The 12,311-nt window shown below is 51.2% G+C and overlaps 1 protein-coding gene across 1 annotated transcript in view; it reads right to left on the reverse strand.

The window, feature by feature from the left end:
• DLGAP2 (DLG associated protein 2) overlaps nucleotides 1–7,106 on the reverse strand; it is a 95,678-nt gene extending 88,572 nt beyond the window's left edge. The window contains exon 1 of the mRNA XM_061177581.1: nucleotides 6,090–7,106. Within this exon, the coding sequence (XP_061033564.1) occupies nucleotides 6,090–7,091 (1,002 nt within the window). The 5' untranslated portion in view covers nucleotides 7,092–7,106. The remainder of the gene's footprint in view (nucleotides 1–6,089) is intronic.
• Nucleotides 7,107–12,311: the final 5,205 nt, after the last annotated feature.

Genomic DNA, 12,311 nt, shown 5'->3' on the forward strand with positions numbered 1-12,311 from the left:
GAAAGAGGACATCGGGGAAAACTGGTGAAATTCAAATGAGATCTGTTTTTAAGTTAATAATATTATAACTGTTAATTTCCTGATTTTGATAACTGTGCTATGGTTATCTAAGTTGTTAACACAGGAGAAATGGGGTGAAGGGTACACCTCACTTTTCTTTTCTATTATTGCAACTTTTATGTAAATCTAAAATTATATCAAAATAAAAAGAAAAAAATTAAAAAAAAAAAAAAAGGAAGGCGTCTCCTAAGAAGGCTTCCCAGCTGAGCTTGGACACTTGGGAGGTGGGTGGTGCTGGGAGGGGCGCTGAGGGCGGGGAGGCAGGGCCCGGGAGGAGGTGCAGGCGGAGGGGGGCCCTGCCCCCAGCCCAGGGGAGTCGGCTTCTGATGAACCCAAGTCCACCTAGTTCTAACCCTCATGCTCTTGGGACGACCCCAGTGGTTCTCAGCTGGGGGTAATTCTGTCTCCCCGGGACACTTGGTGACGTCCGGAGACAAGTCTGGTCATCTTCAAGATGGGGGGACTGCCTCCTGGCCGCTGGAGGCTTGAGGCCAGGGATGCCGCTCACCATCCTCCCCCGACCCCCATGCACAAGAGAGAACCGCCAGCCCGAGTGTCAGCTCTTCTTTGATTTCTACCGTGCACATTCACAGTCACACACAGACCTCGTCCTTCTTAACTGGTAAACGTGGCTAGAGTAGAATATTCACCCACACAATATTATAGGTTTATATAATGACTGATGATTTTCCAAGCGCCTTTCTTACACTGTGTTGAGTCTCACCACAAAGGCTGATGTATATGAGATCAATGAGGCAGAAAGGTTGACCGGGCTCACGGCTGGCAAACACTCGAACCGCAGCATCCTTCAGTGAAGAATTTATTTCAACAACGTTTCCCAAATGCCTGTCACAGGCCTGAGACCATACAAGGGACTAAACATGATGCACTGAACGGGGTGCGGCCTCCTGGAGGTGATCCTGTGTGCTGGTCATCCATTAGTCCCCTGTCGGCACCGTCCATATGTGCCGGGCACTGTCCATATGTGCTGGTCACTCTCTTACGTGCTGGTCATGCTTCCCATGCCCTCTCCTGTCCCCTCTGGTCCCCGGTCTCCTCCCCCCACCCCCTGCTCTGTGCCCTGACACTGAGGGAGCCTCTCGCCAGCCCGGGTCCCTTAGCCTCCGGTTCTGGTCGGCTCTGCAGAGGACTGCACTGCGCGGGAAGTGGGGAGGGTGCGGAGCGCCTTCCAGAGCTCTCTCCAGCTTCGGGCCCACAGTCTGGCAGGAGCTGCTTCAACCAGGCCTCCGAATGCTGGGGGTCCTGCCTCCACGGGCCCCCTCTCTCTGGACCCTGCCCACATGCCTAGGACGGTAATGGTTTCCCTTGTGCTCTGGGAACGGCTCCTTTCAAACCCTTCCCAGGAGATGCCACTGCTCCCCAGGACCCACCCGTCCACTGTCACGAAAGAACAGAGATGGCAAAATGCCCCACGATGTGAGCGTGTCTTAGGTGCTGATGAAATTGGCCAAGAGGTGTATGTGGAAACACGAGAGACCGATTGTGAAAAGCGCCCGGAAGCGGGAGGAGGGTTTCCATGGGGACTCTGGGGGAAGGGACCCGCCACCTCAGCAGGTTTGGGGAGTAACCCAACCCACAGAGGGGCCAGAGAAATCTCCTAGTGGCCACGATGCCAGCCATTCCCGGCGGGGACAGCCCCGGGGCTCTGGGGGGCTGGGAACTGGGTGAAACAATTAAGTTTCTGAGAAGCTTATCAGAATTACTGGTTTTCTGGAGTTGGATGGTCTTTATGTGCCCTAATTCCAACCATCCTGAAGAGTCATGAATCCTGTGAGAGCAGGAGGGGCTGGGGGCTCATCCATCCTCCTGATCACCCCGATTCCAGAACCACCCAGACGCCTCCAGTGCCTGGAAAGACGCTTGCTTTGTTGAACCGACATCTGAGTATCTTTTCACTGCTTCCAGGTGTCCTGCGGCATCACAGGACAAACGAGCCTCCTCGTTCCTTCATTCGGGGCTTTATTACGAGTCCAACCCCACCAGACGCCAGAATAATGCAGTGACGGGGGTGCGGAGTCCTGTTGGGGAGACAGATTGTAGACCAGCGAGCAGAGCAATGCAGGCGGAGGGAGGGACGGGGGCGCGAGACACACTCTGGACAGATGGGGCGGCCACTTCAGCCAGGCTGTGGGAGGTGGTCAGTCTCAGAGCTCAGCTCTTAGTCAGAAGTCAGCTTTCACTTCTGATCGCGCGGAAGCACACGTCCAGGGCTCTGGAAGCCTGAGGCCCCTTGAAGTGCTTACTGCAGAAACCAGAAGAGGCCCCCTTTGGTAGAGGTGGATGGTTTCTCTAAAGCACAAACAGAACCCACTGAACGAATGTCATTGGGAAATGCAGTGTTTGTAGGATGTACTTCTGTGCGCACGCCGGATACTTCATCAACTTTATGACCCAGCTTCCGCTCTGGGATGCAGGATGCTCACGACTTACGGAGCGTTTGGAGCCCTTTCCCGCGAAGGATGATGGGGCAGTCTCGGTGCCCGGGTCTGGGGGCATGCGGACCTCGGCGGGATGGAGCTTGGGAGTGGGGCTGAAATATTTTGCAAGTGTGGGGAGATTTTCACAGTGCACAGTGGCTCTCCCTCCTCCACGGTCCTTCCGCTCCTCCCCTCTGGCGGCTCCCTGGAGTCATGTCATGTTGGGACGGGAACTCTTCCTGCATTAAACACCAAACAAGATGCTGCCTTTGGAACAGCAGCATCATTAGCACAGACACTGGGGTAAGACCCCCAGTCGCCAGGAGAGACCCTGCGGGTCTGGACCACCAGTCGGGCAGAGACAATCAAGAGAGGAAGGAGGGAAGGAGAGTGAAGGAGGCCTGCGGAGAGGCCAGGAGGCCAGGATGGGAAAAGGGGGTACCGAGCTGGTGCTGGCCCCGGGCTACGTGCCACTGGAGTGCGAGGTGATGGGGGCCAAGGCCTGTGTTCCTGGCATGTTCTCACGTGTCCCTGCCGTGTTCTCTAGACGACGCAGTTGCCCTCACCCGTCCTCCCATTAGGGCCGGGCGGGCACCTCCTACCTTCGTGTCCCTAGAACCCAGGGCAGCACATGACAAGGGGGCCACCTGTTCCCTGAGCTAATCCCCCGCAGGTCACCCGCCCAATTCACGTGACATTCATTAACACTCTGACCTTAGACGCTTTGTCTGCTGATGGAGAAACTACCCAAACTAGCTCTTTCAAAGAAAAAAAAGGACCATAATTTTCTTTCAATTCTGCCCATTGTCTGCTTTGACCTACTTAAAAACATAAAAACTCTTGCTCTACTGTTAACTATGTATTCCGTACAAACCAAAGGTGAAAGTGAAAAGCAATCATTTTGTTCAGCTCCAAATCTCTCAGCTTTTGGTGGAAAAAGAAAAGTGTATGAGCATTTATTTCTCCCTTCTGTTCTTTTACATCTTATTCCTGCGGTAGCATCTACAGACAAATTCTTCCAGTGCCCCTACCTTCTGGCTGTGAAATAAAATCTGCGCTGGTGAGGATCCAGAGATTTGTATCCTTCCCCAGAAAGCGTAATGCAATCAGCATGGTGAAGCCCTGTAGCAGAAGGTCCTGGAAGTCCTAGCCCAACAGGACAAAGGAGCCTGGGAAGGAGGCGGAGCTCGCGATGCTCCTGGTCTCACATCTCTCCCCCGTGATCCAGCGGGGGGGCCCCCCCCCCGGGAAGGACGCGGCTGGCTCCCTTCCGGGAAGGAGCGGGAGGGAGGGGGGCTTGCTGGGAACCCGTCTCCTGAGTGAGCGCCTCACCCGCGTCTCTCTGGGGCCCCGTGGCACCGCCCTGCCTGCGATGTGGCTCCCACCGCGGGCGACCGTGGTCCAGACTGTTCTGAGGCTGCATCGTGAGTGGACTCCAGACAGTATCCCTTCACGAGGACCACGTGGCTGGCTCTACGACTGCCCACTCCGAGTGAGGCCCCGGGGGTTTGCGGGCCTGCATGATGTTATTTAACACCAGGGGTTGTTCCACCGAATCACAACTTTTCACGGGACCCAGTCACTTGTCATTTCTCACACATTATCATATAAGGACGAATGTTCCGAAGTCTGGAAACCGGGTTTTGCTGGAGCCACGGCTGGAGGGACGACCCTCTCGCTCCACCGGGCGAGGTCCTTAGTGACCCTCATGCGAGCAGTGAGGGACCACGGGCGGGGATGCTGATGGTGGAGGCCCGACCACCGCCTGACAAACACGAGGGCACGAGATGCGGCTACGTGACCCCTTGAGACCCCACAGTTGGAGCCCAGACTGCGGGGAACGTCAGACAAATGGGTTCCTAACCACCCCCCAAAATAAAATCCCTGGGGAGGACAGTGGAGGCAAGAGAGGGCAAAGAGAAGGAGACAGAGGAGAAACCAACAGATTTTCCATGGACAGGTCACCCCACCCCGCGCAGGGCCCTGATCTGGATGCCGACGCCAACAAACCGTGAGAGAGAAATGTGGGCAGACAGGGAACCCTGGACATTGACCAGATATTGAAACTCTAAAGAACTGTGATTCCTTAATGTCTTAATGGCATCACAGTTGTGTTTCAAAAGGAAGAGCCCTTACCTTCAGTGTGGGTCTTTTAGAGATAAATACAGAAACACCTACCTAGGCTGTGTGGGCTTTGTTTCAACATAACCTGGACCGGAAGGCAGGTGAGGTACTGATGGGACAAGACTGGTCCTGAATCGATCGTTCCCGAGGCTGGGTGATGAGTGTTTGGGGTTCATTATGTTGCACTCTTGCCTTTGTATTGGATTACTAGTTTCCATGATTAGCAGATGTTCGGTTAAGTGGAGAGGGGACAGAAAATGTTTGAGAGGGAGGCCCTAAGGGGTATGAGGTGCCCCAAGAAGTGTCGTGGAAAAGTCAGGTCATTGAGTCAGGCACCCAGGGGCCCCATACCCCAGCTGTAGGTCCAGCCTGACGTGCTCAGGGGACACTGCATTGGAGATTTCCCAGGTCCAAACACAGACACAAACAGGAGAGTTTTGCTTCTCTCACAATGACTAGACTGGGCCCTGGATGGATCTGTCATATTTCTTTAGAGATGTACAGGTAAAAATTTCATATTTATATATCACTGGCGTTTGCTAACTACAAGCAAAATTTAAGTCTCTCCCACTGCTACAAAAATAATATTTTAGCCATCTACCAATTTGCCTCCTTGAATAAATCTTCCTATAAAAGCAATTTGGTTAGCATTTCCTTTTAAAACAGAACCACTGAGTTTTGGACCATGTTCCAGGATGGCAATTGGAATTGCTATAATGATTTGCAGCCACCTGACGCCCGAAAAGATTCACAGTTGTTTATCTGTTCCATTAGTTGACCGTCTGATGACTCAGCCAGCATTTAGCACTATTATTCATTATTCCGTGAGGATCTCTCTAACCCAGAGCACAGCCTACAGCAACTGCTGTCGGGCAAGTCGAAGGGATTGTGAATCGGAATACAAATTATACAAACACTGAAGGAAAACTTCAGAATTTCCAGCTTTGCTAACAGCACTGTTAGCTAACAGAAGTAATTGCAGAGGCCTCTTAAAAGGGCTGGGTGCCTCTCAGTGGCTGGCGCTCCCCCAGCTCCCTCGGGGGTGGCATGGTTAGGAGGCCGAGAGGAGAAGGGAATGATCTAAAACAGAGAATTCCACAATATGTCACCTCCAGCCAGCCACTGCCTTTAATCTGTTTTTGCCTTTGGTGAATGTGTTTCATCCACACCCCAGGGGAGTGCATGTGGTTTCCATAATCATGCTCCTTGGCTTAAAGATGCTACTGTCGGGTAAGGGCCGTGAACTCACTCAAGCTCACTCCCGGACCAAACCAGCCACTTTCAAATGGGAAAGCACTCCCATGGGCTGGCACACGTTTGTGGCCGGTGCCACAACATCCTGCAGCCTTGGAGGCATCCGAGGACCGGCCCGTCGTACCCAGGGCTACGGTCTGGAGGAAGGACGGGGGGTCCCCCTGGGCCCGCCCCACTCGGCCTGCCGAGACGGCACGCGGTGCCCTCCCTTACCTGCAGGTAGTGGCAGGGCCGCAGGGGCGGCTTGAGCTCCGGGAGCCCCAGCGGCTTGTCCAGGTGCAGGGAGCTCTTGCGGTAGGCCTCCTTGGCCTGGCTCACCGTGAGCGTGGACCAGGAGCTGCGCTTCATGTGCTTGGCGTCCGGCGCCAGGGCCAGGCCCTCACAGGCTGAGCACTTGACGTCGCTGTTGCTCTTGGAAATCCGCAGCGAGAGGTCCCCGAAGGGGCCGGGCAGCGCGTCGGGGTAGCAGTGGGCCGCGGGGTCGGCGTGGTGGCGGCTGAGCGCGCTGGAGGCTCGGTAGGTGCTGTCGCTGTCCAGGTTGTCGTCCGAGCTCCACCAGCTGCTCAGCCCCGAGCGGTGCCGGCCCTCGGCCTTGCGCTCCCGGCTCTTACTCCGTTTGCCGTGCTTGGAGTGGTGGCCGTGGGCGTGCTCGTCCGCCCGGCCGTCCCCCTTGGTGCCGTTGACGTGGCCCTTGGACGAGCCCTCCAGGGAGTGGGACTTGGTGAAGAGCTTCTGCACGGAGTGGACCAGGTGCCGGATGCGGCCGGGGCTCTCGCTGCGCTGCTCGGCAGCCGCGGAGGCGCGCTGGTACTGCAGCGTGTGGAAGCCGTCCCTGTGCAGGGGCAGCTGCTTCTCGAACTGGTCCAGCAGGTTGGCCGGGATCCGGTTGGCCTTGGCGCCAGCGTGGGCCACGGCGCAGTCGTCCCTGGTGTCGTAGTGGGAGCTGTAGTGCATCCGGGGAAAGGTGCTGCTGGACACGTGGTCTCCCAGCGCCACCGGCAGCATCACGCAGTCGGAGTGGACGGAGGTCCGCGGCGAGCAGCGGTGATGCTCCATCGGGCAGCTCTCGGCCGGGCTGAGCAGGTAGGGCTGCCGCGCCTCCGGGCCGCGGTGCAGGCGGCCGTGGCTGTGCTCGCAGTCCTCGGGGGGCGTCAAGCCACAGGTGTGGCCGGAGCACAGCGGGGGCTGGTTCCGACTCCCGGACAAGCCTTTCATAGTCCTCAGCGCAGGGGAGTACCTGTCTTCATTGAAGTGCTGAGTCGGGGACCATGAGTGCTGCTGGTCTGTTGAGAGAACACAGAAGCACCGCGTCAGACTCGGTGGGAACATGGACGGAAGCCCTCGCTTGACACCCATCCCTCTACACGTGGACTATTTGTATCCCGTGGCCGCTCCTGGTCTGGACGCTCAAGTGAACGATCATTGTTTTATACCACATCGCCTGCTCCAAAGTATAAGAGCATTAAAAGTAACTTCGATATTCCCCAGTGTGGTTCGACAACTACGAATACTTAATGCCTAATACGTTCATCAGGTCTCTTGACAGCAAGATTTTGTGGTGTTAAACAAATGAACAATTTGGGGGAAGAAAACAAGTTACATTTCAACTAGACTTGCGTGTTGTGGTTCCATTTAAGAAGTTTGAGAAATCACACCTGCTATTTCATCAGTGATACTGCCTGGTGGGCTGATGCACCACATGCTAGGGTGTTGTCATGAATCATTTAAAGCTGTGTCCTCACTATGCAGGCGAGGAGCAGAGGTGACTTTCTCAAAGCCACCGTCCGTGTCAACACGAGGATGGAACCAGGATGTCCTGACTTCCTATTTCAGATTGTTGATTTTGAGCTGTACAATTCTACTCAGAAAAATCAGGAAAAAAAGGTCTGATTTTGTGAGCTGCACTATTAAACACAGACCCTCGAACCACCAGAGCTGACCTCTGCAGGATGCTGGGTGCCCTGGTAGGAAGGCAGCTGAGCTCAGTGGTCGAAACGGGGGCCTCTGGGCATGGACTAGTTAGGCTTAGGGTCCCAGTTCTGCCAACACTAGTGTGGGACTCTCGGCAGGCTTCTGTCGCCTCAACTGTGCGCTGGCAACAAGCAGAGGTCCAGGAGGAGGACACGCTCCATGATTATTTTTAGCTACATTATTATGACTGTAATTGTTACCATTTTCAGTTCTCTTGGGTCAGCATGTATAAAGTCCAGGGTTTACTGGATTCCAGGCTTTGCTAGAGGAGCCCCTTGCTCCACTTCTGCTCCCTGCTGTCCCAGCGTCTCTGCTTCTGTTGCTTCCAGCTGGTCACCAAACAGATGCAGGAGACACAGACTCTATTATAGTATATGATATGCCTATATACTATGTATGCATAATGCACATATCCATATAGAATATGCATACCTAGTATATAATATGCATACAATATAATCTATCCAGGAAATACAGACTCTATTATAGCATATGATATGCCTATATACTATGTATGCATAATGCACATATCCATATAGGATATGTATACATAGTATGTAATTTGCATATACTATAAATATAAAGGAAATAGACTCTATTATAGCATATGATATGCCTATATACTATGTATGCATAATGCACATATCCATATAGGATATGTACACATAGTATGTAATTTGCATATACTATAATATATAAAGGAAATAGACTCTATTATAGCATATGATATGCCTATATACTAGGTATGCATAATGCACATATCCATATAGGAAATGTATACATAGTATGTAATTTGCATATACTATAATATGTAAAGGACATAGACTCTATTATAGCATATGATATGCATATATAGTATGTACACATAATGCATATATCATATATAATATGCATACATTGTATATAATATGCATACATTGTACCTAGTATGCATATAATATACACAGGAAATACAGACTACTATAGTATATAGCAGGGGTCCCCAGCCCCTGGGCCACAGCTACCAGTCCGTGGCCTGTTAGGAACTGGTGGCACAGCGGGAGGTGAGCGGCAGGTGAGCCAGGGAAGCTTCATCTGTATTTACAGCCGCTCCCCATCGCTCGCATGACTGCCTGAGCTCCTCCTACTGTCAGATCAGTGGCGGCATTAGATTCTCATAGGAGCACGAACCCTACCGTGAACTGCGCATGCGAGGGATCTAGGTGGCATACTCTATGAGAATCTAATGCCTGATGATCTGAGGTGGCGCTGAGGTGGTGATGCTAGCACTGGGGAGCGGCTGCAAATACAGATTATCATCAGCAGAGAGGTTTGACTGCACAGAGACCATAATAAATCAAGTGCTTGCAGACTCATATCAAAACCCTATCAGTGAGTAGCAAGTGAAAACAAGCTCAGGGCTCTCACTGATTCTGCATTATGGTGGGTTGTATAATTATTTCATTATATATGACAATGTAATAATAATAGAAATAAAGTGCACAATAAATGTAATGCACTTGAATCATCCTGAAACTATCCTCACCCCCCCTCCTCCCCCGTCCGTGGAAAAACTGTCTTCTACAAAACTGGTCCCTGGTGCCAAAAAGGTTGGGGACCACTGGTATATAGTATACATATATAGTACATAATATGCACATATGGCATGTAATGTAATGTATACCAGAAATACAGACTATTATAGTATATAATATGCATTTATAGCATGTATATATAATGCATATATCCATATATAAAATGCATGTATAGTATGCGTATAATATATAGAGGCAATAGATCCTATTAGAGTGTATAATATGCATGTATAGCATGTATGTATAATGCATATATTTGTATATAACATGCATGTATAGTATATAGTATGCATGTAATATATAGAGGAAATAGATCCTATTATAGTATATAATATGCGCATATAACATGTATATGTAGTGCATATACTCATATATAACATGCATATATAGTATATAGCATGCATATAATATACACAGGAAATAGATTCTATATTATAGTGTATAATGGGCACACATAACATGTATACGTAATGCATATATTTGTATATAATATGCGTATACTATAGCATGTGCAGGAAACACGGACTCAGGATGGCAGGCTCCCTGAGGCTACCGGCTGGCCCCAGCCCCGCGCCAGGCCCAGAGCGGATGCTCTGAGCTGCGTGGTGACCAGATACGCCGGCAGAGCCCCTCACTCTAGGTTCATCTCTCAGCTCTCCTGGGAAGTATCCTGTGCTTTGTCACATCAAACTGCTGCTCCTTCTAAAAATTCCTCCGCAGGTCCTCTCCACGCTCTGCTCCCCAGGCTGGGGTGCTTTCTCCAGGATTTGCTCTTTGAGACTCGGCTCCGGCACCACCCACTGCAATTCAGACAATGCCCGGGCCCCCTGTGCGCTGTCCTCAGGCTGAGGGTCCAGAAAGGGACGATAAGGGGACCTTCTCAACGCGTGAGAGCCTCGTCTCCTCAGGAAGGAAGCTGTCTGAGCCCCGACCCACCTCAGTGTCCAACACCCTCTCCCCAGGGCCAGTGCCCACCTCGGCCCCACCCGCCTGTCCTCCTCCACCAAGAGCGTCCCCCACTCACCCTCTACTCACGAAGCCTCGCCTGAGACACACACCAGCACGCACAGAGCCACCCACCCTGACCCCCAAAGTGGCCTCCAAGGGCCACTGTGGGAAACAGGAAAGAAAACTGAGAGACATGAGGCTTCTCCCTGATGACCGCCAACCCAGCTCTCCCAGTGATCCACGCAAGGGAAACATCACCACCTGCCAAGGACACTGGCCCAACGACTGGTCCAAGGTGTGGAAATGGAGCAGGACCCCATGGGGCCCCCCAGGTACACAGGCCCTGCCGTGTCCCCCGTTTCTTGCTGGTAGAAAAAGGCTTTCGTTTCCTAGGCCTTCCCCGAGTCCCAAAGAGCAGACTCAAGCAGTTACTAGTTAGGGAAGTGAGGGAATTGCAGAAATAAAGGAAAAGCAGTCAAGCAAGAAACGTAATGAGAGATTAGACAATAGTTCAGGGATAAAACAGAGTCCTAGTTCCTCCTCAAGGGATGTACCTACCATCTGACACATATCTTGGGGCTGTTCTGCAGAAGCTAAGACCCCTGCCCCGGTGGAGGCTGGTGACTACAGGCTGAGACCCCAGACGGCTCGGAACCAGGAGGCTGAGGATTGAGATTCCTGGAGCATCACCCCGTTGCCGCACCACCGACCAAGCAGAAGAAAGTCACGGTCCCTGCAGCCCTCACCCCAAAGGTTGCCTTTAAAAACCTTATGCTCAGGCCAGCCAGTAACACGGATCAGAGACAAACCTACGTCTCCCATCTTCTTGGTTGCTGCCTCTGGATCAATGAACCTTTCTCTGCACCAAACTCTGACCTTTCGATTTGTTTGGCCTCACTGTGCATCTGACACACGGACTCGGGTTCGACACCAGTGTGGGTTCAAAAGGTCCCCTTTTCAGGCTCCAGAACTGCCACTTGTCAGGCCAGCTCAGATGTGGGAATGTATCATAAGAAAGGAGCCCGGTTTCACGGATCCCTGAGAAGTTAGGGGCAAGACTTCTACCTGGGAGCAACTGACAGCAGGAGAGAAAGTAAACCTTTTCTGAGGATCCCAAGGGGCTCTCACTCTCTCCTGCACGTTCACAGCAAACGGTCCCCAATTCCAGGGTCCATGGGCCCTTTATCTCCAAACAGAGCTTTGCTTCATCCCATTGTGAGGTGCTTCGCTGTCTCATGGGAGTGGCCATCCCATAATAGCTATGCAGTGCCTGTCCTTCTCAACAGCCAAATCATAACTAGAGCACTTCAATATATCAGGCAAGGATATTTTAGATTATATTTTAATATAATTAAAAGCAAGTTTTCAAAGGAAGTTCAGTATTCAATTGATAAACAGCAAAAACTGTGTTCTGTAATCTAGACTTTACAGCAGCATAAAGTTGTCATCCTATTATCTTTTGCTTCATTTTTCCATTAACATGTAATTTAATACAATTCTAATCTTCCTCCATATTAAAAAGCCAGCCCATTATTGCTCCACTCACGCATCCCATTTCTACCTAATGTTTAGCCTGCAATCTACACTATGAATGTGGCTCCATAAAAGAACAGCATAAAAGAGAAAAGTTTAACTGAAATGAATTAAATTTGATTATGCCACATGTTGATAATATTCTCATTTTCCCTGAATTCCCTGACATATGCGTGGAAGCTTACACATTACCTGTCAAAAATAAAACAATGACAACACACAGGATAATAATCCACCGTAAATAATGGCGATACCAAAACATATAATGAGGGCTTGTACTCTATAGGTTTTTTAATAAGTCTACATAACATATAACAAATACCTTAGGGGCTGGTAATTTCTCTTTGTGAAAGTGAGGTAACAAACACAAAATGCGGAAGGCATCTTAGCTTCCTAATTTACAGCTATT

The sequence above is a fragment of the Eubalaena glacialis genome, chromosome 20 (assembly GCF_028564815.1).
Source record: "Eubalaena glacialis isolate mEubGla1 chromosome 20, mEubGla1.1.hap2.+ XY, whole genome shotgun sequence".
Taxonomy (NCBI): domain Eukaryota; kingdom Metazoa; phylum Chordata; class Mammalia; order Artiodactyla; family Balaenidae; genus Eubalaena; species Eubalaena glacialis.